The sequence below is a fragment of the Girardinichthys multiradiatus genome, chromosome 3 (genome assembly GCF_021462225.1).
Source record: "Girardinichthys multiradiatus isolate DD_20200921_A chromosome 3, DD_fGirMul_XY1, whole genome shotgun sequence".
NCBI lineage: Eukaryota > Metazoa > Chordata > Actinopteri > Cyprinodontiformes > Goodeidae > Girardinichthys > Girardinichthys multiradiatus.
Genome location: NC_061796.1, coordinates 42,757,374 through 42,782,638, shown reverse-complemented (window position 1 = coordinate 42,782,638; position 25,265 = coordinate 42,757,374). Strand labels below are relative to the sequence as shown.

General features: G+C 38.4%; 1 protein-coding gene across 2 annotated transcripts in view; it reads right to left on the bottom strand.

Annotated features, from left to right (window-relative positions):
• The window catches only part of si:ch211-113g11.6 (uncharacterized protein LOC559008 homolog), a 66,836-nt gene that overhangs the window by 23,135 nt on the left and 18,436 nt on the right, over positions 1 to 25,265 (bottom strand). For both annotated transcript variants that reach the window (XM_047362097.1, XM_047362095.1), the window contains 5 exons: positions 24,879 to 24,941; positions 11,950 to 12,045; positions 11,551 to 11,656; positions 7,282 to 7,389; positions 6,814 to 6,953 (listed from right to left, as the gene is read on the bottom strand). In XM_047362097.1, the coding sequence (XP_047218053.1) occupies positions 6,814 to 6,953; positions 7,282 to 7,389; positions 11,551 to 11,656; positions 11,950 to 12,045; positions 24,879 to 24,941 (513 nt within the window). The remainder of the gene's footprint in view (positions 1 to 6,813; positions 6,954 to 7,281; positions 7,390 to 11,550; positions 11,657 to 11,949; positions 12,046 to 24,878; positions 24,942 to 25,265) is intronic.

Below are 25,265 nucleotides of genomic sequence, written 5' to 3'. Positions count from 1 at the left end.
TCAATAATCAAATATGTTGTTATACTTTTTATTCCAATAAGCAGCTCCTGAAATAACAATCATAGTTCCTACTGTGATGTGCAATCTTCACATCCTTTTCCATCTCTTCACTGAACTGATTTTTTATCAGTGACTTTGTAAAAGAAGAGAAAACCAGTCATGTTTCACTTCCTGACTGATGACAGTCATATCACTGTTTTTGCAGTTTAAAGAAAACTGGTGAACCCTAAATATATTTTTAGTTTTGTATAGACGCTACAGAACAAAAACGCAGGGCCTGATTTATGTTCCTCCCCAAAAACAATGCCAAGAAATGCAGACATGAAAATCACTTACAAATTGGGACATTTCATAAATAGTTGAGATTTGTTATCCATCAGTAAACATGAAAATATACTTCTTCAGCATTTCCTCATTATATTTAAAGTTCTTGATTTTGAGTCTAATTCAGAGGATGAGTCCTGAATCACACAGAGCTGCAGGTGTTTTGCCTTAGAGAGCTAATTAGAAAAACATGATTTGATGTCACTGATTGCAAAGTCCGATTAAAAGAAGCATCCTCGAAGCAGCCACACTTTCACCCTTCACAGTGATTCAGTCATCAGAGCAATTTTAAAACAGATTGAAATAAAAGAGATTTAAATCTGATGTTCCACACACCTGGTGTTTCAATGCTTCATCAAGTGTCTAACCCATCAGTAATGTTTTTTGACAATTTATTTATTAAAACAAGTAAAGTAGCACAGAAATAGAGTTAACATCTTCCAAAAGCTGCTGTAATGTCTTTTGTTAATCTATGGATCTTATTTTAAAACAATTATTTCTACAAGCTGATCCCATATTATTGTTTATTTAAGTGAACTTTTAAGGACCTACTAACAAGATGCTCATGGACATTTAATCAGACACAAGAAATGTGATTTGCAGTGACTGGTTCTATTCTGTGGAATAACAGATGGAGACAGAACTACTTGGACAGTTTAAGGACAACTCTTGAAAAGCCATCTGTCATTACTGCCATTATTTTTTTTTATTAGATTTAGCACCACAAAGTAACACTGTCAGGTCTATTTTTGGCCTGATTTGGGGGTTTTTGGTTTTGGGTTTTTCTCTTATGATTACGTTTTCCAGGTTGTTGTGTTTTGGATCTTGCTTCTGTTTATTGTTTTAGAGGTGGTGATGTAGTTTAGGTTTGTTTTCTTGTCGTTGTTTTCTGTTCATAATACTTTATGAATTATGTTCTGTTAGAGTTATGTTTCTTAGGTTTGATTATGTTCTTGAATTTCTACAGGTCCTTCTCAAAATATTAGCATATTGTGATAAAGTTCATTATTATCCATAATGTCATGATGAAAATTTAACATTCATATATTTTAGATTCATTGCACACTAACTGAAATATTTCCGGTCTTTTATTGTCTTAATATGGATGATTTTGGCATACAGCTCATGAAAACCCAAAATTCCTATCTCACAAAATTAGCATATCATTAAAAGGGTCTCTAAACGAGCTATGAACCTAATCATCTGAATCAACGAGTTAACTCTAAACACCCGCAAAAGATTCCTGAGGCCTTTAAAACTCCCAGCCTGGTTCATCACTCAAAACCCCAATCATGGGTAAGACTGCCGACCTGACTGCTGTCCAGAAGGCCACTATTGACACCCTCAAGCAAGAGGGTAAGACACAGAAAGAAATTTCTGAACGAATAGGCTGTTCCCAGAGTGCTGTATCAAGGCACCTCAGTGGGAAGTCTGTGGGAAGGAAAAAGTGTGGCAGAAAACGCTGCACAACGAGAAGAGGTGACCGGACCCTGAGGAAGATTGTGGAGAAGGGCCGATTCCAGACCTTGGGGGACCTGCGGAAGCAGTGGACTGAGTCTGGAGTAGAAACATCCAGAGCCACCGTGCACAGGCGTGTGCAGGAAATGGGCTACAGGTGCCGCATTCCCCAGGTCAAGCCACTTTTGAACCAGAAACAGCAGCAGAAGCGCCTGACCTGGGCTACAGAGAAGCAGCACTGGACTGTTGCTCAGTGGTCCAAAGTACTTTTTTCGGATGAAAGCAAATTCTGCATGTCATTCGGAAATCAAGGTGCCAGAGTCTGGAGGAAGACTGGGGAGAAGGAAATGCCAAAATGCCAGAAGTCCAGTGTCAAGTACCCACAGTCAGTGATGGTCTGGGGTGCCGTGTCAGCTGCTGGTGTTGGTCCACTGTGTTTTATCAAGGGCAGGGTCAATGCAGCTAGCTATCAGGAGATTTTGGAGCACTTCATGCTTCCATCTGCTGAAAAGCTTTATGGAGATGAAGATTTCATTTTCAGCACGACCTGGCACCTGCTCACAGTGCCAAAACCACTGGTAAATGGTTTACTGACCATGGTATCACTGTGCTCAATTGGCCTGCCAACTCTCCTGACCTGAACCCCATAGAGAATCTGTGGGATATTGTGAAGAGAACGTTGAGAGACTCAAGACCCAACACTCTGGATGAGCTAAAGGCCGCTATCGTAGCATCCTGGGCCTCCATAATACCTCAGCAGTACCACAGGCTGATTGCCTCCATGCCACGCCGCAGTGAAGCAGTCATTTCTGCCAAAGGATTCCCGACCAAGTATTGAGTGCATAACTGTACATGATTATTTGAAGGTTGACGTTTTTTGTATTAAAAACACTTTTCTTTTATTGGTCGGATGAAATATGCTAATTTTGTGAGACAGGAATTTTGGGTTTTCATGAGCTGTATACCAAAATCATCCGTATTAAGACAATAAAAGACCTGAAATATTTCAGTTAGTGTGCAATGAATCTAAAATATATGAATGTTAAATTTTCATCATGACATTATGGAAAATAATGAACTTTATCACAATATGCTAATATTTTGAGAAGGACCTGTATTTTGTTTCAGACATGTTTTGTTTCCCTGGCTCTCTGAGACAATAATCAGCTTCATTCGGTCCACCTGCACCATGCTCCATATATACACTGCTTTTCTGTTCATTGCTCACGGAAACATTAGTTTTTCAGTTATTCTGTTTATGCCAAGCTTGTTCTGCCTCAGTTTATGTCATGCTTTGCCATTTGGGGTTGTGTTTTGTTTACCTTTTCCCTTGTTAGGTGTCTTTCTGGTCCTTTAGACTTGCTGTTTACTTCTGTTAGTTATTACTTTCTAGATTCTTGTGTTTATGTGTTTGTTTTTGTTTCCCTTTAGATCAGGTTTTTGTTATTTAGTCTAGTTTCCTTTTGCTCTGTTCCCCTTATTAATTTCCCCTTTAGCAGCTCAGGCTCGTTAGTGTAATCAGTCACCTTCCCTCAGTTCCCCTGCAACCTGGTTCCACACCTGTTTAATGTTTCGTCTGATTACCTATTTAAAGACTTACAGGTTTCATTGTTCTTCGCTCTGTCCTCCTCTTAACTTCCCTGCTGTTTCCAGTTCAATATGGCTGTCTATGTTTTTGAAGTTCTGCTATCTTTGCTATTAAAGAAGAGTGATTGTTAAACTTACCATGCTGCTTCCAAGCATCTTTCTGCACTCCTGCTCCGTTCAACCACCCTTTATGACAGTTTATCCATGCCTACTTCTGCAACTACCTACCTGTATGTTTCCTTTTTGAGAATTAAATCATTTTTAACTCACCAAGGCACGCTGCTTCTTGCCTGTCTGTATTTTGTGGTCCTCCACCACACCTCCTTCCTGAAAATGTTTCCCCTTTAACTCAAACTGAATTGAATTTTACCTTGTCACTTTTGTTTTTATTTTTTTTATTTTATCTTTGATAAATTTATCTTTCTGTTTGTTGTTTTATTGATACATATTTCTAGGTTTGCATCACTTAAGGTAACATGTTGTATTTTACTATACACGACTTTGTTCCAGCCTGTATAATTTGATCACTGACAAATTGTTTTGGATGTTGTGGTGCCTAAATGATTTATGTTCACACCTCTGGCATTTACTGTGACCTGTTCTGAAGAATAAATATGCCAACAAAAGGGTTGATTACATTTACAATTTACTGATTGGCTTTGAAAAGCTCAGTTTATACCCCAAAAAGGCACCAGATTGAGACACTGAGGATGCAGAAGATCTTATTTCAGATTTCAACTTCCACGAACATGTCTTTAAGTCTTCATGTGCACACAAAGGCTTTAGATAAAGCAGTACAAGTAAAATTATACAAGGTGTGGTTGATGATTCAGATTATATATTCCTGGATCAAACTGCAGGCTTTGGGTTTATCTACATATCGGCTGGTACACTGGTGTTGCCAGAACTACCTGGTACTCAACCAACTCAAGACTTTGGAAATGGTGGTGGACTTTTGGAGAACACCATCCCATACATCCCCCTCACCATCCTCAACAACACCGTGTCAGCTGTGGACCACTTCAGGTTCTTAGGAACCACCATCTCTGAGGACCTGATATGGTCTTCACACAAGAAGTACAACCTTCCACAGGAGCTGCTGGTCATCTTCTACACTGCCATCATTCAATCTGTCCTGTCTTCATCCATCTCAGTGTGGTTTGGCTCATCCACAAAACAGGACAGGTCCAGACTGCAACGAATAATTAGGACTGCAGAGAGAATAATCAGGGCTGACCTTCCCTCCATCTAGGACTTATACAAGTCTAGGGTCAGAAAAAGAGCTGCAAAAATCTCTGCAGACCCCAAAGACCCTGCACATAAACTGTTTAGAATTTTACCTTCAGGCCGCCGCTACAGAGCACTGTTCACTAAAACCAGCCGCTACAGAGACAGTTTCTTCCCCCAGGCTGTTTCTCTGATAAACATTTAATAGAGTACCAAACAACCTCATACTGAAGTCACAATTCCACCTTGTATATGTGTATATTGTATATATGTATTTAAGGACATAAAGATACATGCAGAATATATCTTATAACGCAAAAAAAAAAAAAAAGAAACCCAGAGAGCAAAGTGTACCAGAGTCAAATTCCACATTTGTTGAATGTACAAACTTGGCAATAAAGCTGATTCTGATTCTGATATTATCTACAGCAAGCATTCAATCAAGGTATTGTGGAAGCTGATGCGAATGTTATGTCATAAGGTCACTCGCTGTCAGGATTTACAAACACTAATACATACATGATGTTCTTCTGACACTGCAACCACGCCGTTGTTGCTACTATGAAAGAATGTGTCAAATAACATGATTCTCTTTTGAGTTAAAAATATTAGATTTCTAAAACAAAATATTAAAAATAATTTTTTTTGTTGCAATTTAACTTCTGAAACAATTATACTAACACAAAAAAAAAACTAAAAGAGTTTTGACTTTTCTTTTCAGACCATTTTAGACATCTTAAAGAATTGGATATTTGGAGTAAAACTGTAGTGGAATTCAAAGTTTTAAGGTTTCTATCATTTCAACCGAAACTTCATGTTTTCCACAAGTAAAAAAAAATCTGTGGCAACCTGGCGTATGTGTTGGTCAAACTGTTAATGCCACAGTGTCTAATGTGTATTAAGCTATGCTAAAGCATTATTTTCCTATGTCAGTTAGTTAGTTCACATCATTTTCATTGCTTGTTGGTCTCCATGGCTCTGTCTCCAGTTCCTGATGAAACTGGAGCCTTCCTTTAGCCGTACTAAAAGCTCATGAACAAGTTCTTGCCAGAGTCGACACTCTCAGCCAACTGGTCCCAAGTAAGGCAGCAACTAACAATTATTTTGCTAATCGATTAATCTGTCAACAATTTTTTTGATTAATCGATTAATAATCGGATGCCAAAAGATGCTAAATAGGAGATTTTTTTTGACAATCTGAACCAGGTGAAGCTAAAACTATGCTACTTAAGGAGTAGAAGAAGGTTTTTCATCTTTGTTTGGAAAGTTTTGGCCTAAGTTCTCCTCTAAGTGGGCTGTTCTTTCAGCAAATAGCATGTTTTAGAGTCCGTACACTACAGTTGATTATTGAATTACTAAATTAATTCAATAATGGATTAATCACGATTAATTTGATTAATTGTTTCAGCCCTAGTCCCAAGCAAGCATTAGTATGAATGTGGCACAAGAACTGGTTTGCTGGAAAAAGCCATCGAAAGACATTCACAATAATTAATGGTCGACTTGGATAAAACTCGGTCACAGGAATGTATGGTTTATAGGTCAACTCAAATAAATGATCCAATTGTAAGAAATCGATTAAATGTGTTCTGGTGTAAAAACAAAAATCATTGTTGAAGAAAAAAAAAATCATTCTTAAAAAAAATGATAGCTGTTGGGGAATTTTATCACTTTTTTTTTTTTTTTCACCACTAGTGGCCTTTTATTTTTTTGACAGTAGGCAGACAGGAAAGAGGGGCAGACATTCGGTAAATTTACTTTTATCTTTCTTAAAGCACCCAGGATGTTAGGCGAGAGTGAAGGTTTAGATTCTCAGTCACACAGTGACCACAAGCATGAACTACTCAGGGACACACGTGGCTTCTGGAGATCTTTTGGTGTGTCCCAGCGAGAGTCTGACCAAATTACTCTGTGAACAGGGCTAAAATGGCAAGAGGGCACCTTCCTGAAAGGATCTGAGGCCAAGGATGCTGACAAATCCAAGTTTATTTCCTTTAAAAGCATAAACAGGTGTAAAACACAACCTTTTTATTTCACGGTCATCTCACTAAAAATGTATTTACTAATCATTCTGGCAATTAGCAAACAAAAATTACTTTGGTTATCCAAGCTGATCTAAAACAGAAAATGTCTAGTCAGATGTTTTGTCAGGTAATGAGAAAAAAGGGTTATGTGTATTTTCATACAATGTCTGTGAATATCTGATTTTATCTTTACCGTACAGATTCGGCCTATGCGGGCTCTGTATGGCTCCTCATCCACTCGGGCTGTCTTGTTGAACTCGGTGAAGAAGAAATAAATCTCCTCCTTGACCTTTTCCGAGGAGGGGATTATGGATGCTCCAGCAAACTGAGGACCTGGAGGTGATATTTTAATATATTCACAGAGATATTATCAAATGCATTAAACCTTAAAGAGAACTCAACAAGAATATCTAGAAGTATTACTACAAATTATGTTGCGCAGTTAATCTATAATCTTAAAAAAAGAACCATGTGAGAATCAACAGGAGGACAAACTGTTGATCTGAGTGGAAAGACAGTTTGACAGCAGCTGTGAATACACCCATGTTTTTATCCCTATGGGAATAATAGTGGATGGTATACAGACAGTACCACCCACCATCTCCATATGCATTTATCTAAACCTGTATAGCTTCTGCCTGACTGCCCTCCTCCTACTCACTCAGGAGCCAAACGTTCTCCGTCTTCAGGAGTCTCTGGGAGCCAAATGTACGCCGGATTGAGCCAGCATGACCTCCCACTGACGACATAGCAGAGTACAGACTCCCATCTGAGACAGGCAAGAAACACAAAAGATGCACGAGAGAGGAGAGGGTGAGTGTCAGGTAATAAAGAAGAGGGCACACTTGGCGAATCAGTAAAAGGTTGAAATGGAGGAGAGGAGAGATTGGAGTGACCCAAAAAAAGAGAATTGACTATGGCAAAAAACGGGGATGACACAGAGGAAAGAACATTTAATACAGAGTTTACAGAAAAAAGATAGCCTGGAAGACAAAGACAGAATATAAAAAAGCAGGGTAGAGGATGGGAAATCAAGAGCAACGACATTATACGACAGAGCAGCCACTGCCCCGTGAGCTACCCATCATCATACTGTTACAATGCAGTGCAGAGCTCTGTCTCCATAGCAATGCAGAGAGGGAAGCATTTGAAATCATGGCAGTGACATCTTGGAGCTCGGCTTACTGCATACACAATCAATACCCGTGTGAAGAAGCATCCCGCAGCGCAACCCAAACGCTCACTGATTTAAGTGCCTCTTTAAACAGCCCATCTGCATTAGATGGTTGAAGAAACATACAATTTGCATTTCACTCTTCATGCACAATGACTACTGAAGGTCACTCTAACTAGATACATCTCTGTTTCGACAATTTTATGCAAGGCTTCATAACTAAACACTTCATTTAAAGAGTTTCATTTAAAGAGTCTTATGTTTAGTGTTAGAAGGGTTGGTATTACACCACCCAAATGTTGTCTTTCTATTTGCAAATGTGATTAATACTTGATTAAAAAACTAAATCCAGCCCTGCATCTGGTCTGTCTAAAGACAAAAAAACAAACAAAAGTAAACTAGGTTTAAAATATAATATCAAATAAGGATCTTTACAGAAATAGGTCAAATATTTTTATAGCAATAACCCTGGGTTAGGGGATCTGCAGATGTTGAATTAGGCCCAATGACAAATGTATGCATTATCAAAGATTCTCAAAGTGGGGACTCGACAAAACATGGAGATCAAAGCTGTTATTTTTTTTGAAAGATTTTGCATCCCTGAATGAAACACAAATGAAATAAAATTTATCTCAAAAACTTACAATAGCATTGTTCAGTACTGTCTGAGTCTGTTTTTGGCAATTGGAATAACTATTGTATTTTGTGAACTCATCCAACATTATGTTATGTAAATTGCAGCATTTTAATTCAAAAGTTCGAATTTCCCAGTGGCCAGACTGAAGAATTAACTAGAAAGGCACTGACCTCAAAATAAAAACATGTCTCACCTAAGTACTTATAAAACAACATTACATTTTAAAGAAAAAACGTTGTGTTCCTATTTACTCAGTTTTTATCTCATTACATCTGTCTCACATATGTATTAATGTGTAACCATCAGTAAACGTGCTGCTACAGAGTTTGCATACATAACATCTAATCCATTCAATACATTCTAACCAGTTTGGCTACAGCACAATAATAAATAAATCCTACTGATTTTCCACTTTGTATTTGGAGCACATTTAGATCAAACATAATAATGAAATTTGGGTGTAACTTTGGCGACAGCAGCTGTCTTAACTTGTCATGAGAAGCAGCCAATCAGACGTGAGGGTCTGTTGACGAGCCGCCCTAATCCTGCCCAGTGAATTTGATGGGTCAAGCTGACAGTTTGAATTATTATAAATATAGCTGCTACCTGTGCGACGCCTTCTCGTTTCCAATGGTTACAATCAGTCTGACAGAGAGAGGTACCTCAATCCTTGTGGTTTTTACTAGAACAATGGCCACCAGGGGGCTCTACATAGACTGTAACAGTTAACAGTTAACTGTATCAGTTAATTATTTTACTTACTACCCCTACACGTAGCCTATTCTAAAATGGCCAAACTCTAACACTCAGTAGTTTAGTATAACCTCCCCAACAACTCCGCACTGTTCCAACCCCTTTGTGAAGTCCCTTGAGACGACATGTGTTGTGAATTGGTGCTATATAAATAAAACTGAATTGAAATAGTTATATTTATTTTTAAATGAATTTATCTAAAAAATGACATCTAAATATTTAATTTAACAATTCAGCCTGAAAAGACTCACAATAAGAAACACAAAGATGGCGATTAAAGAAGTTTATTGATAAAAGTTTATATCTTTGGCACTCCGACCCCGGAGGAAGACATGAATGCTGAGAATGACATGAGCTTGAATGAACGTCTTAGGCTCAGAATTAGATGAGTCTTCCCCCCCTTGGGATCCGATACTGGTGGTGGAGTGAAGCCTAAGAAGGTGAGGGAGCCGGGAGGAGTATGGAGGGAGATAGTGAAGGTGGGGCGGAGGAGGGCCGAAGCTTAGCTGAAGAACGGGGAATCCATGACTGGAGGTCCTTAAAAGCGAAGCCTCAGAGGATGATTGATTGAAGACACGTGAATCTGACACTGATTGGATGGACAAGAGACGCATGGTGGAGTCATAGGAGTGCCGAGGGGTGGAGGTAAGTCTTCAGTTTGAATTTTTGTCAAAACTCTATTTTAAAAGGTATATTTCATTTTTGTTCATTTTATTTAATTATTTAATTGTGTATTTCATTATTTAATGGTATATTTAATTAATGATCTAATAAATTAATAAATGGTACATTTAATTATTCAGTGGGACATGTATCTATGTCTTGCAACATTCACATGTATTTGTTTCATGATATAGTTATTAATTTTAATTTATTTAATTTAGTTTTATTTTGGCCCTCCATAGTTTGTTGTCTTTTGTTTCCTGGTTACTTCTCCAATACAGTTGAATACTGCAGGTTAAGAAACCCTTTCATTTCAATAAGTCATTTGTTCTTACAGATTTTGTGTAGCATTAGTCTTAGTCATCAGCCAAATTAAGTGAAGTTATGTATTTTTCAAAATGATTCAATTTACTCAGCTAACAGTGAATGGTATAGCTGAGATCATTTACCAATAACTCCATAGTAAAAGTATTATTCAGTATTATGCAACATAGGCAGAATGTATAATCTGCAAAAAGTATATGTTTGACACTTATTATTGTTTGGGACTTCAGAGAAAAAAAAGAATTTAGTATTTTTCATGACATAGATAGAAGATGATAATAAGAGCCAGATTGCTCCTAGCAGCTCAGGATTCACAAGTGTCGCCTTGCTGCTACTGACACAAACAGGCTGAATTAATATGAAGAGCTGAAGATGGCTTTACTCCAAAATAAGACAGGTGCCAAAGTGTCAGGTTTGGAAATAGATTGAAACACTTCTGAAGAATCACATGCCAAAGAAAATTAATCTCCACTTTATTTTGTAATCTCCCCTATGTTAAAACACTCATTATCCTCCCAAATAATGTTTATTTTGTACATCTCTCTGTAATTACTGTAGTCAAATGGTTCGAATAACTGCCTACAATCTTTTTGCCTCCTTGCCATCACCCTAATCCACAGATTTTGTATGAGATTCAAGTCTGAGCTCTGGGTGTTAATATTATTTCCAGTCAGAGGAATCATGTTGGTAAAATTAAAAGATTACTTTCAACCTTAATCTGCCATGGCTATGACAAAGTGGGCTTAATTGTACATGACTCCCACAAAACTAAGACTGCATGAGTGTTGTTCAATCTATTGGATTATTTAATTTATCCCAGATCGGATATCTAAAACCACAAGGCAGTTCTCTTGACATTTAAAGAACATACATAAAATTACAAAGCACTTTCTTTATCCACCAACTTTTGCTCGCTGCATTTTAATTTACTTTAACTTTATCATCTTGATGGCTTCAGTTGTAACTCATTTGGACAACGTTTGGGTGAAATATAGAGTTAAAAAATATTCCTAATTTCGAACTGTTGCTTTTTAGAGGTCATTGTCGGGAGAGGATATAAATTCCTAAATCCCTGAGATTTTTCAGCAACTGATAAATGAACAACTTGTGTCACACAGTGACACTGATCACATGTTTGGAGGTTTTAAACCCTTCACACAGAATCTCATACGTAAGATTTATTTTATCCCAGTTGTATTACACTGCTTACCTCTAAGGTTCAGGTTTGGTGGCCGCCGCTCTGTAAATGATGTTTTGCAGCAGTGGTTTCTTCGGGTATTAAATTACAAATAAAATCTCCTTTGATGTTTGCAATGCACTATTTTCAGCTAAACCTAAACTTTTGGAAGAAAAGGTGTTTTTCTTCACGAGTTAATTACCTGCAGGCAAGTTGATTGACTTCTGCGAAGGGTAGGGAGGTGAGATTTCAGAGGCTGATGCTATCTGCCCACCGCCCTGGACGTCTGTCAGCACTGTGTCATTTACCTGCAGGGGAAAGGTGGAAGATATTCAAGGAAAGTGGAAGTCTCTTTGAGGTCTGTCTCGTTACATATTTTACTCTTCACTCACTGGGTGAACATAGATTTATTTGTGGAGGATCATATTGAAGTAAGAACATCCTCTTTGGTTATAAATAACTGTTACCTTTCATTTTACCAGCCAATGAAATAAGTAAAGAAATAGATAAATGCTATTTGGCTCCACTTATTGTGGAAAGCACTTACAGCAGCAGAAAGAGAGACAGGCAAACTTCAAGGAATTTATCTATAGATATTTACCAGCATCCAGCATCTGGGGCTTCCAGCATTTGTACCACATACTATGAATGTGTCATTAACTTTCTGAAGGACGGTGATGAAATTGTCGCACTCCATCTGTTGGAGGAAAAGAACACGAGTGAGACAGAAACAGGAGGAACATGTCACAGAAGGATGCAGAGGATAAGGGAATAAACATGAAGATTTTCTGAGGGTTTAAAGATTAACGAGAAGGGGAGAAAAACTGAGAAGGTTGAAAAGGGGATCAAAAGAAAAAAAACAAAAAAACAACAGGAAGTCTACCAAGGGACTCAAGAAGACTTCCAAAGAAGAAATGCAACACAAAACAGATTACTGGTGAAAAATGGGCTGCTGAGAAAAGATTGGAAGCCATCCATGCTTGGCATTTTGGCACACAGCAGATAAAAGGCTTAGACCTACAGTACAATGCTCAAATGCTGCATATGCATCACTTCATCAATAGGAACAGATAATGGACTGCACTGTGCGCATATGTAACTGGACGTAGGATGAAATTGATTACAGAACTATCCTTAACGAATAAACAGGTTTTTTGAAAAGGTTATGCTGCTGCTGTCTCAGTTTTTTTTTTTTATGTGTCTAAAAAGTGTTTTTTCCTTGTTGAAAATAATCAGATCATAAGTTTAGATGCATATCCGGTGACAATGGAGAAGCAAACAGGCTAAACCCAGAATGAGGACTGAGCATGTGTAGGAGGGTATGTAGGTGGTTGGATAGGTGGTTGTGTGGGCTGAGATTGTACTTTACTTAGCTTCTTTTATTTTGTATCCATGCACATTTCTGTTCTTCAAATACATAGTTGTTTGTGCATTGATTTTCGATGTTCATGGTAAAATAGAGAGCTGAAGTTAAAACATGTGAGCTCTAAAGTCAAGGGTGCAGTTGACACTGAAACTGATATTTGTTACTTGACAAGACAAGACAAGTTAAATGATGTTGGATCCATATGTCACCCCTAAACCAGTCAGTCAGTCATTTTCTACCGCTTATTCCATAGTGGGTCGAGGGGAAGCTGGTGCCTATCTCCAGCAGTCTACGGGCGAAAGGCAGGGTACACCCTGGACAGGTTGCCAGTCCATCGCAGGGCAACACACAAATAACCATGCACACACTCATTCATACACCTAAGGGCAATTTAGAGAGACCAGTTAACCTAACAGGCATGTCTTTGGACTGTGGGAGGAAGCCGGAGTACCCGGTGAGAACCCATGCATGCACGGGGAGAACATGCAAACTCCATGCAGAAAGATACGTTTTAGATACACTTTCTCACTTAATGGGTCTTTTTATTTTCATGACTATTTGCATTGTAGATTCTCATCAGAGGCAACAAAACAGTGAATGAACACACATGGAATTATATAGTAGACAAAAGGTGTGAAATAAAACATTTTAATATTTTAAATTCTTCAAAATAGCCACTCTTTGCCTTGATTACTGCTTTGCACCTTTAGCATTCTCTCCATGAGCTTTATGAGATGGTCGCCCAATATGACTTTACATGTTGGGTACATACAGGGGTTGGACAATGAAACTGAAACACCTGGTTTTAGACCACAATAATTTATTAGTATGGTGTAGGGCCTCCTTTTGCAGCCAATACAGCGTCAATTCGTCTTGGGAATGACATATACAAGTCCTGCACAGTGGTCAGAGGGATTTTAAGCCATTCTTCTTGCAGAATAGTGGCCAGGTCACTACGTGATACTGGTGGAGGAAAACGTTTCCTGACTCGCTCCTCCAAAACACCCTAAAGTGGGTCAATAATATTTAGATCTGGTGACTGTGCGGGCCATGGGAGATGTTCAACTTCACTTTTATGTTCATCAAACCAATCTTTCACCAGTCTTGCTGTGTGTATTGATGCATTGTCATCCTGATACACGGCACCGCCTTCAGAATACAATGTTTGAACCATTGGATGCACATGGTCCTCAAGAATGGTTCGGTAGTCCTTGCCCATCTAGCACAAGTATTGGGCCAAGGGAATGCCATGATATGGCAGCCCAAACCATCACTGATCCACCTCCATGCTTCACTCTGGGCATGCAACAGTCTGGGTTGTACGCTTCTTTGGGGCTTCTCCGCACCGTAACTCTCCCGGATGGGGGGAAAACAGTAAAGGTGGACTCATCAGAGAACAATACATGTTTCACATTGTCCACAGCCCAAGATTTGCGCTCCTTGCACCATTGAAACCGACGTTTGGCATTGGCATGAGTGACCAAAGGTTTGGCTATAGCAGCCCGGCCGTGTATATTGACCCTGTGGAGCTCCTGACGGACAGTTCTGGTGAAAACAGGAAAGTTGAGGTGCACATTTAATCCTGCCGTGATTTGGGCAGCCGTGGTTTTATGTTTTTTGGATACAATCCGGGTTAGCACCCGAACATCCCTTTCAGACAGCTTCCTCTTGCATCCACAGTTAATCCTGTTGGATGTGGTTCGTCCTTCTTGGTGGTATGCTGACATTACCCTGGATACCGTGGTTCTCGATACATCACAAAGACTTGCTGTCTTGATCACAGATGCGCCAGCAAGACGTGCAACAACAATTTGTCCTCTTTTGAACTTTGTTATGTCACCCATAATGTTGTGTGCATTTCAATATTTTGAGCAAAACTGTGCTCTTACCCTGCTAATTGAACCTTCACACTCTGCTCTTACTGTTGCAATGTGCAATCAATGAAGACTGGCTACCAGGCTGGTCCAATTTAGCCATGAAACCTCCCACACTAAAATGACAGGTGTTTCAGTTTCATTGTCCTACCCCTGTATTTGGACCTTTGATAACAGAATTTCTGCTTTTTGGAGTTGGTGGTTACCTGGTGTTGATAATTAAAATCATTTAATTTCATACTATCAGATTGCATGTGTATGCATAAAACTGAAATATATCATGTATTGTGAACCTGGGACCAGGGAGAGAGGTCACAGCAGGCTTCAGGCTGGAGGAAGGGTCAACCTCAGGACAGGATGTTTGCCAACAGCTGTAAGCAGTAAATGCCGTCTGTATGGGCAATAAAGTACTCCCATAGGAAGTTACTAATTTACAGCGGCGACACAGGAATGTAGAAAACTTCATTAGGGACCGTGGCTTCGTTAATAATTCTTTAAAATGGGAAGTTTCAGTAGTCAGCTTTGAAGTTTGTTAAAGGTATAAAAAGCTTTAACACTGATAGTGAGACAGACCACTCTGTGAATCCAGCCCTAGCTTTGCTGACCCGAGTCTCTCCCTAAGGCCTTAGGTAATCTTTCTTCTTAGTATTATTCTTTTGTATTCAAGTATGCATTGGAAATCATTGGACTTATATATCAAATTAAACTTGTATTAATCTTAATTTCCTGCTCTTCTCTGTTCTTTCTCACGGCATCCGGACTGGGTGAGGTTGAGGCCGTGTGTTATTAGTGGTAGAATTATTTTACCTCAACACTGGCTTATCGAGTGATTCGCAAAACGTGGGCAGCTGTTCAAAGCATTCCGATGCTGGATGGGGTCTGTAGAGCAATCAACACTGAGACTGAAATATTAAGAGAGCAGAATCGCAAGCTGGACACGATTCTTGAACAGAATCACAGCCTGGCAGTGGTTGGACTCAGAGGTTAAAGGATATAATCTTGGAGACGTTGTACGCTCAAGATCTGCGGAAAGTACCCGAAATTTGGCTATTTGGATTCGCAATTGAGATATACTAGTAAAACTCTTAAGGCAGTTGGAAATTCACAACTGCCTGAACCACAACAACCACAACATTTATTGTTTTTCTAAATCTGGCGCCCCAATGTGGCCTTGGCAACTTCTGCTAACTGGCTATCGACAAAATATCTCCTGGATGTTGGATGATGGAGGCTGCGGTCCATCCAGACCAAAACCTCACGCCACAAGAACAGTTTTTTCCCATCTGCCACCAGCCTGGTTAACAAAGCCCGGAAACCACCCTGACATTCTCCCTTCCCCCCACACCCCCCCCTTTTTTGCTGATAGGACACTTGTAACTTGCAACTCCATGCGTTACATTAACGCTCAGCTTGGACTCCTGCTTTACTTACACTGCCATACTTGCACAATGATCACCTGCACTGTTCAGACTCTATTCTTAGCAGAATAGAGTCTGAAATATGATTGTTTTTCCCCTTTCTATTTTACTTTACCTAAATGTGTGATTTCATTACTTTTCATAGATTTTCAGATTTCTTAGAAGGATTATCAGCGAAAGCCAAATGTTATTAGTATTTGAAAATTTGACTACAGCTGTTTTTACATCACTGACCAGAGATTTTTAGATTTCTTAGAAGGATTCATAGATTTCTTAGAAGGATTGTATTACAACTATTTCACACCAGTGACAGCCAAACATTATTAGTATTTAAAAAGTTTGGACGTACCAGTGACCCAGCTTCTCTACTTAGACTTCAGTGAGTGCCCATGACTTTTACTATTTGAATGATGGGACCACAGCTGCCTCATACCAGTGACCTCAAGGATTAATATTATAATTTTTCTTCTAGCACAGGATGAATTCCTTACCACAGAGGACTTAATGAGCTACTTACCTCTATTAGAAAGATTGGATTAGAACCAGCTCTTACCAGTAAACCCCCAAGGATTATTAATGTCATTTGATTTGTTTTTCTGTGTTTGATTTTCTGTATCATTGTAATGTTTTTTCTCATGTACAGTGCCTTGACTGCCTTGTTGCTGAAAAGCGCTATATAAATAAACTTGACTTGACTTGACAAAGAGTCTTGAAAGAACTTTCCAGAGGTCGTTGAGAGACGGCCAAAGATTAATATTCCAGTCATCACAGCAAAAGACGGCTACTTTAAGGAATCTAAAATATGAAGCATGTTTTAAAGTTCTCTTGCAGTTTTTTGTTTGCTACATAATTCCATATGTGTTCAGTGACAGTTTTGATGCCTTCAGTGAGAATCTACCTACAATGTAAATAGTCATAAAGATAAAGAAAACCAGTCAGTCAGTCAGTCATTTTCTACCGCTTATTCCATAGTGGGTCGCGGGGGAGCTGGTGCCTATCTCCAGCAGTCCATGGGCGAGAGGCAGGGTACACCCTAGACAGGTCGCCAGTCCATCGCAGGGCAACACACAAACAACCATGCACACACTCATTCATACACCTAAGGGCAATTTAGAGAGACCAATTAACCTAACATAAAGAAAACCATTAAATGACAAAGTGTGTCTAAAACCTTTGGCCAGTAGTGTATGCGCTAGACAAACACAAATGTATGCATATTTGTAAAATGGAAAAAAAAGAATACTAAAAAAATGTGTGGCATCTATTTTTTTTCATCCCCAACCACTCAGATATCCCTAAATAAAACCCAACATGGCCAATTGCCTACAGAAGATACCTAATGTAGAAATAGTCTGCCAGTGTGTAATTTAATCTGTCATTAATACAACTTTTCTGTTAACGCTCCATCATTATTCCTACAGCAAAACATTGTGGTGGTAGCATCATGCTGTTGGAATATGTTTCTTCAGGGAAGGTGCTCAGAATTCATGAGAAGATGGATTAAGCTAAAATGGGCCAATCATGGAACTTGTTAGAAGACTTGAGACTGGGGTGGTGGTTCGCCTTTCACCTAAACATACAGCCAGGACTGCAATAAAATTGTTTAGATTAAAGTATATTTTGTGTGAGATTGGCTCAGTGAAAGCCCAGACTAAATGCATTTATTAATCTGTGGCAAGAAATATTTTTATTTGGAAAAAAACGCATAACGTTTCACAAATATGCACCACTTTGTGTTGGTCTATCATATACTGTATAACCCTAATGAATTACATTGCAGCTTGTGGTTATAATATGAGAATCTATAGAAAGGTCTGTGAGTACTCTTGCAAGGCATTGCCGTGTTTTGGATTTAAAGCAAGACTAGAGGTTTTTTTCTTCCCATAAACTCTAACAAAACATGTAATATTTCAATTAACTATAACAGAGTTTAATTTTACTAAAATTTAATCATTGCCTGATCAATCTTCTTATAAAAGACAAAACAGTACGGGAACTACAATGTGCATTAACGTCAGAGTCTCCATACACCTTCCATAAACATACAGTAGTTTCTATGTCCATAGTATGATCACCAGGGATAATAGCAGTTTTTTCACAGCTCACCAAGAGTGAAAAAGCACATTACAGAGATAGTATTACCCACTGAGTAATACCACCTGGAATTAATAAACTTATCTTCAAGAGTGGGAATGTTTTCTGCCTGAAAAGCCTAAGGTGACATTTGGTTGAGTCACGCAGACTTTGCAAGTTGAAGATTTTATTTCTCCTCCTGTATTCAGGAAGCCCTGTCATGTTCGGCTTCTAGAAACCGTGTTCGCTCCTGATAAACCTATGCAAAAGTGGGCAGAGAGTTCACACATGCAGCATGTTTGATTCGGCCACCGGGTCTCTATCTCATCTACTGTACTGTATATCTCCTAAATATATTTACTGCTGTCTTGAGCTATATTTTAACAATTAATTTTACTGCTGACATAATTACAATAACAGAAACTTTTCAATCATTTTAAAAGTGGTGGAAAGATTTTTTAAATCATTAAAGCTTGGTTTAATGATTTTAGAGGTGATTGTTTTTGTTTGTTTATACAGACTTAAGCAAAAGTGATGCTTTGTTTAGAGAGGACTGAGAAGTGTCCTGTGATCTGCTCTATATATATTTAAGAAAGCCTACCATTAGACTTAGGGTGCAGGATAAATATTTTAAAAGACCTTAGATTTCAACTTATTGGTTTTTTTCTACTGTTAATCCTCTAATAAATTACTGTCAGCAGAATGTGCATTAAACAAGAGGCCTTTCTTTATAGAAAAACAGTAAAATGTGGAACAGTTAAACAAAATGCTGCATATTTTATAGGTGGACATGGGTTGGTGAATATGAATTATTTTTATTTTTGCCCAAATTCTGTTTTTTCCCCACTTACATTTTACAAGTAAATACATTCTAAATGTTCAGTATTTATTGATAAGTTTATTGTATAAAATTGTGTTTATACAAAAACAATTTATAAAATGAAGCTCTTTAAACTCTATATGTCTGTTTTTTTAAATATATTTTTTACCTTTCATTTCATTTCATTTCACCTCATACCTTCGTAATGACTTTTTTCCGCTTTTTCTGGTAAGTTATATCACTTCTAAAAGATTGAATGACTGCTTCAATGAGTTTTTGGTAAATGCAAATCTTGGTTCTGCTGATGATCTTTGCATGACAGAGAAGGGATATGAATCGGCAACAGGTTTGTTTCTGTTGGTTCCATATTTTTACGAGGAGACAAAACTTGCAGAAAACATTGCTCTACTTTCTTCAGAAACCAAGCGCTTTGAACTCAAGTCTCTCCCACAAAGCTGCCAGTCTGAAGCAGAGATGAGCGTCGGCTGAGCACGTCACATCAAACACTCAGACAGGTAGGAAGCAGGTCTGACTTTCAGTGTGAATGTCAGCATGAAGGATGAAGTCACTCAGAAAGTTACAGAAAGTCCATAGTCGTTAGACCAAATTCCCTACTTCTTTCATATTCTGTTATGCAGTGGATTCCATTTTAATTGTCGAGTCATCTGGGAAAATGCTGTTGGGTTATTAGTGTGAAAAGATTTTACCAACATGAGTCCTCAAGGGTTGCCAAATGTTTGAAGACGTCATGTAAATAATTTATATTTACATCACCAACCGAATTGAGTGGAACAATTAAGAGAAATGAAGAAAAGCAAATTTATAAAGATTGTATGAAAGTGTTTCTGATTTCGTTTTAAATACAACTTTGTAAAAAGGAAATATTGTTTTTATTTTAAAATTGTATAGGCTTTAAATGCTTAAATGTCAGTATTAAATCTCACAGCAAACATTTTTTCACGATTCCGCCTCTGTTATCTTAAAACGACTGTTACACATACTTAATGGCATAGGGCAAGTCTACCGTAGATTTATTGACATGTAGCATGAGTTGGATAGAGGGGTTCAGAAGGTACAATCAACGGCTAACCAGCCTGCGGTAGTCACCGCTGACACCGTGTAGCTGTGATTAATACTGCAGCTGCGGGATGACAGCTGTCAGAGTGAGACGTTGGTTTATTAAACCTGCAATATTACAATCAGCAGTATGTGTGCTGACTGAAAATTGTATTAAAGCTTCTATTTTCCTGCGCCTCTGTGACGCTGGTGACATACAGCTCTTAGAAGCAGAGCAGGTTTAAACTGTAACAAGAAGATTAAACCAAAAGCATTAAAAACAGAAACATGTTCCCCTCAATCCTCGCTCACATCAAGCAGCAGAACAATCAACCACTGGATACTGTCAGAGATTAATCTTGTAAAATGAGTAAGGTGGAATAATGTTAATGCGCCAAACAGTCATATCAAGAGTCATATGAATCTTTAGAAAGTTCAAAATAAATGTGAAATTCCAGAACTGAACTGGAAGCCATATTCCATATTAATATATGCATATATTCAGGGAAAGGCAGAAACTATTGTGAGATGGAGCCAGAAACATACATAATAAAACACTGTACCCTGAGGTACTATAAAGAAGGTCCGGCTATTTCAACAAAGGACTGAACCCATAAATATGAGGCTGAATGTCTTGAGTTCCTTGAAGAAAACATTGATTTTGTTTTCAACCCTTTATTCTACATTTTACTTTGATAATATGAAGTTGCAATCACACTGTTTCTTATTTTGAACATGTATTGAATTTCTGAAAATAGTTTTTAACTTAAGTCTAAATGTGAAAAAATAAAGCGCATTTTGGAAAATATGCGTGCTGATTATAGACCTATCTTGTGTGTGTGTTAACATGTAGTATGCTACTGCATCAGGACCAAGAAGGTTACTTTTTGCTGTGATATCAACATCTCTTTTATGTCATCTGTTGTCACTCTGTTTCCTGTCTTGCCATGTATGCTGACTTACTGAACAACGCATTTTACACACAGGTCTAAACCTGTTAAATCTTTGAAAGTGTGTAGCTATGTATGCCGTCCCACTCTGAATAGTGCATTCAAATTGGGATAAAATGTGCAGAATTCACAGCATTCTGCTGCAGCACAACAGGTAGGTTAGTACGCCCTGTCTCATTTGTTTAATTATTTTTTATATTTAAGGATTAGCTGACAATCAGTAAATGAATTTAATGCTATACGGGTGAAGAAAATTATAAGTCACATTAATCACAACTTAGGGCAAGTTGTCAGTTTGCATTCAGTTTCAAGCACTTGGCACTCAGTACTGTGGGATGAATTAATGCTATTATTAGGTTTTGGTTGAAATATCTGATTTGCAGTTGCACCCAATTCTAAATACACATGTGGCATATTTCTCTGTAACCTTTTTTTTTATTTGGTTTTTGTAGAACTCTGTCTCCATGTGTTAGTAACAATTTCCTGTATTTATGTCACAGTCCCGAGGTGTTTGGGTTTTGATTTTCTTTTGTGTATTCTGATCATTTCCTTCTGGTTAAGTTTTTCTTCAGTTCATTTCTCTGTGTTCATTAGTGTTAGTACATTTCTCCATATTGGTCCATTCTTTGTATTTATCTTCCCATCTTGTGCTCGTGTTCTTTATACTTTGAGTTATTTTATGTTAGACATTTCCCGTGTTTCTTGAATCTCTGTTCAGCTCTGTCTGTGTTAATTCATCTCTCTCCCTCAGCCTTTCTGTTTTCCTTCTACCACAGCTGCTCCTCATTTCATCAGATTAGCTCTTCTGGTTTGCTAGTCATTTCTCAAATCCTGCCTCAGTATTTAGGCCATGTAATTTTTCATTGTTCTCCACTGGATCTTTCCATTACTATGCCCGTTTTTCCTGACTGTTCAACCCAGTTCTCTGTCCGTGCTCCACACTCTGCTCTCCTTGTCCCTGCTTCTCCCTGTTGGTTTGTATTTTCACTTTTAAATCATTTTAACTCACCATGCTGCTTCAGCAGTCCCGTCTGCGTGTTGGTCCAGCTCCATTGTCACAGATCACTTTGTTTTTGTTACCTTTTTGTAATTTTCCATTCAATGTATGTTTCTTCATTTAGGTGTCATAGATATGTTTCGTAGGCTCGTTTTTTTTTTTGGAAGGCTGGAAGAATAATTTTCTCTACTCCAATTTATGGACTAAGGTAAGGTTAACGCAAACTTATTCCTCAAAACATTTGCATTGTGATCATCGAGAGCTCTATCTATTGTCTTTCATTTCAGTTGTCGAAGTTAAACCAGTAAATTAGTAGCACTTCAGATTGTTTCATAGTGCTTGAGTATTCCAGCAAATCAAATCACATAAATGTATGGTTATTTCAATGTATACCAAATCTCATATAAAATGAGACTGTTTTCTTTTTTTCTTTTTTATTTGTTCTGTCCGGCAGAGAAGCGCTCAGAATTGTTGTCTGAGTGCCAGGAAAAAGCCCAACAGACTTACTTTCACAAGTGGAGCATTACAGCTAACGCTTTAAAGCTTTGCTTGATATTCATAAAAAGAAACTTTATTAGAAACTGCTTTGACGTTATTTCAGTTGTTATGGACATGGAGACAGAAATAGAAAGGAAAAAAAAGAAGCACGAAAGAGAGGTGGGGCAAAAAGGAAAAGGGGAGAGAAGGAGAATAGAATGGAAGAAAGAAAGAAGGATGAAGAGAATAAAATATAACACCCTGCTTGTTTCTACACCTGCAGAAATGTTCGTACTACCAGCCCTTTTACCGAAAGGTGCACGGTACTTATGAATGCAAGATGTATTTAGTGGTAAATGCGGCTCAATATAGAACATTTGTTAACACCTGAATCTAAACGCCTGTGGGTCTGAATGTGAGCACGCCTGTGTATACAAGGTTTCTCCATAAAATATGCAATAGTGAGTGTGAGGAGCCACAGACCCACCCCCTGGACCCGGGACAGATACGGAGGAGATCCAAGCCACAGACATGCAAAGGCCCCCCAGAGCACAGGAACCCCAGGAGAACCACTGCCGGGATTACCGCAACCCCCCCAGAGAAGAGCAGGGGAAAATCCCAGGGGAAGCACCCAGCAGCCACAGTGCAGAAGCACCAGGGAGCTGCAGCGACGAGCCCACAGGCCCCGCTGGCAGCTGCACAGCAAATTCATCAGTGTTAAAATGCTGGTGTTAGGCTTTTTCAGAGTGAAGTGTTGATGTATTGGTGTTGATTTTGGTAATATCAACTCTCCATTAATGAAACATAAGAGTGTTGGTGTCAAATCACGGAGTTGACGGTATTTAACACTAATGAGTGACACTTTGAACATCCGGGTACTTGGACAAGTACCCCCCGTGAAGGAATTTGTCAGCAGCCATTTTCTCACACTCACATGGTGCATGAGAAGGAGAGACTGGTGAGTAAAATTTCACAAATTAGTCATCGTACCATTGCTACTTTTATTAAAATGTGTTTACGCTGACTCGTTGTTTCTAAATTTGGGGACAGATTAAAATTTATTGGCATTATGACAAGTTTTCGCCGCCGTTTTTTGCTAACTTTAAGCAGACCTGCCCGAACGTTAAGTGTTTATTTCATGTCATGTTAAGACATCGTGGGTTAACGTTAAACTAAATTCCTCTCTAAAATATAGTTTTGAACAATTTAGGTTAGGTAGCCAATTAATTTTAAATGTTTTTTCTAAACGTCCTCGGTTGTGTAGCAGGCGTTAGGGTTAGGGGTTAGGGTTAATATTTAACATTGTAAGAGTTTATTAGACAACACTGTCATAGTGTTAATAATTTTAAGTCATCCTGTAGTGTTAATATTTAACACTGTAAGAGTTTGTTAAGCAACACTGCCTAGTGTTAATAATTTTAACTAAATAAAAAGTGTTAATTTAACACTTTGCCAGTGGTTCCCATATAAACCCTGGGAAAGTGTTCATTTTAACTCTGAGGCTGTTAAATTTGCGATTTCAGCAAGCAGCCACCAGGAGTGAGCCAGCAGACACCAAAGCACCCAGCCCCGGATACCAAGAACCACAAGTACACCGGCGGGCAGAGAGACCAACCACCGGCAGTTAGTGTGGTGGGGAGGGAATAGGCCCCTCATTCGATGAGGGCCTAAACTGATCCAGGACTGGGTCCAGACTGTGTTCTAAAACATATTAAATAAGTTCAACAATATGAAGTGCATAATATTAACAGCAGTTCATTTCAGCTCAGCTTGACCAATAGACAGCTTTGTAGCAGTCTGTTGGTTCTATTTTTAATTTTAGTGTATCATTTGTCTGATGGCAGGAATTCAAAAGGTTCATGAAGACCGTGTGAGAAGTCTGACGATGTTCAGAGCCTTGTTCATGCAGCAGCAGTAAAACATATGCTGGACACTAGGGACACTTCAATGATCCTTTCAGCTCCCCTCAGCCTCCTCTGCAGGGACCTCTTATGTGCAATATTGGAGTTTATTTTACCACAAATGCTCCACTACAGCTCTGGAGAATCTGGTGAGGATGCAATAATGCTTGTTTTAGTTTTCTTAAGAAATGTAAGCATTTTCTTGGGTCAATTTACATGATATGCAAAATATATCATACTACCTATTCATACTAATTTGTAATTCCTCTATGACTCTGAGGAATTGTTTTAAATTATTCACTGCAATTAAGTGCTCACTCAAATGTGCAGTGTTTGTTTTGAGCTAAGACTGTCTCTGTTGCAATTGTATTCCATCTATATAAAAAATGCCTTTATATATCATTCTATGTTTATCTGGTTTATTTAGGCATAGAAGCATCTAGATCGATCACAATCTTACAGTGTTAGAAATGAAGCCTTATGGTGTTGAAGACAATGATGATGAGAAACAGTAGGATAGTGAGACAAATGCACTGATTGAGTCTGTGAGGGCTTGGGAGAAGCGATGGAGTTGCTGACAGTGAGGATGAGTTTTTACCTCCTCCGGGGAAGCCTTTGCCTTGCAGGTATCAATTGCAGTCTGATCTGATGCCGCTGGGATCTGTGGGAGGAAGGATGGTTTATTTTGTGCCAAGTTAACTCACACTGAACTCTTTCAGTTTAACAGCATCCAAAACACAGTCCTCACAGATGACATTCATATTGCTGTGTAACACTCCATGCTTTTTCTCAGCATGTGAGTTATTTCATTCTTCGTGTTTTTTTGTTATACTTCTTATTAAAACTGTGCTTCAACATTTTCATGTGCTATATCCTGCAGAAAGAGAATCACAAGTTTGTTGTACATGGAAGTCTATACACAGTACAATAAGAAGCTTAAACATTATAAAGGAAATTGTTTGATATCCAGTAATTTTATGATCTT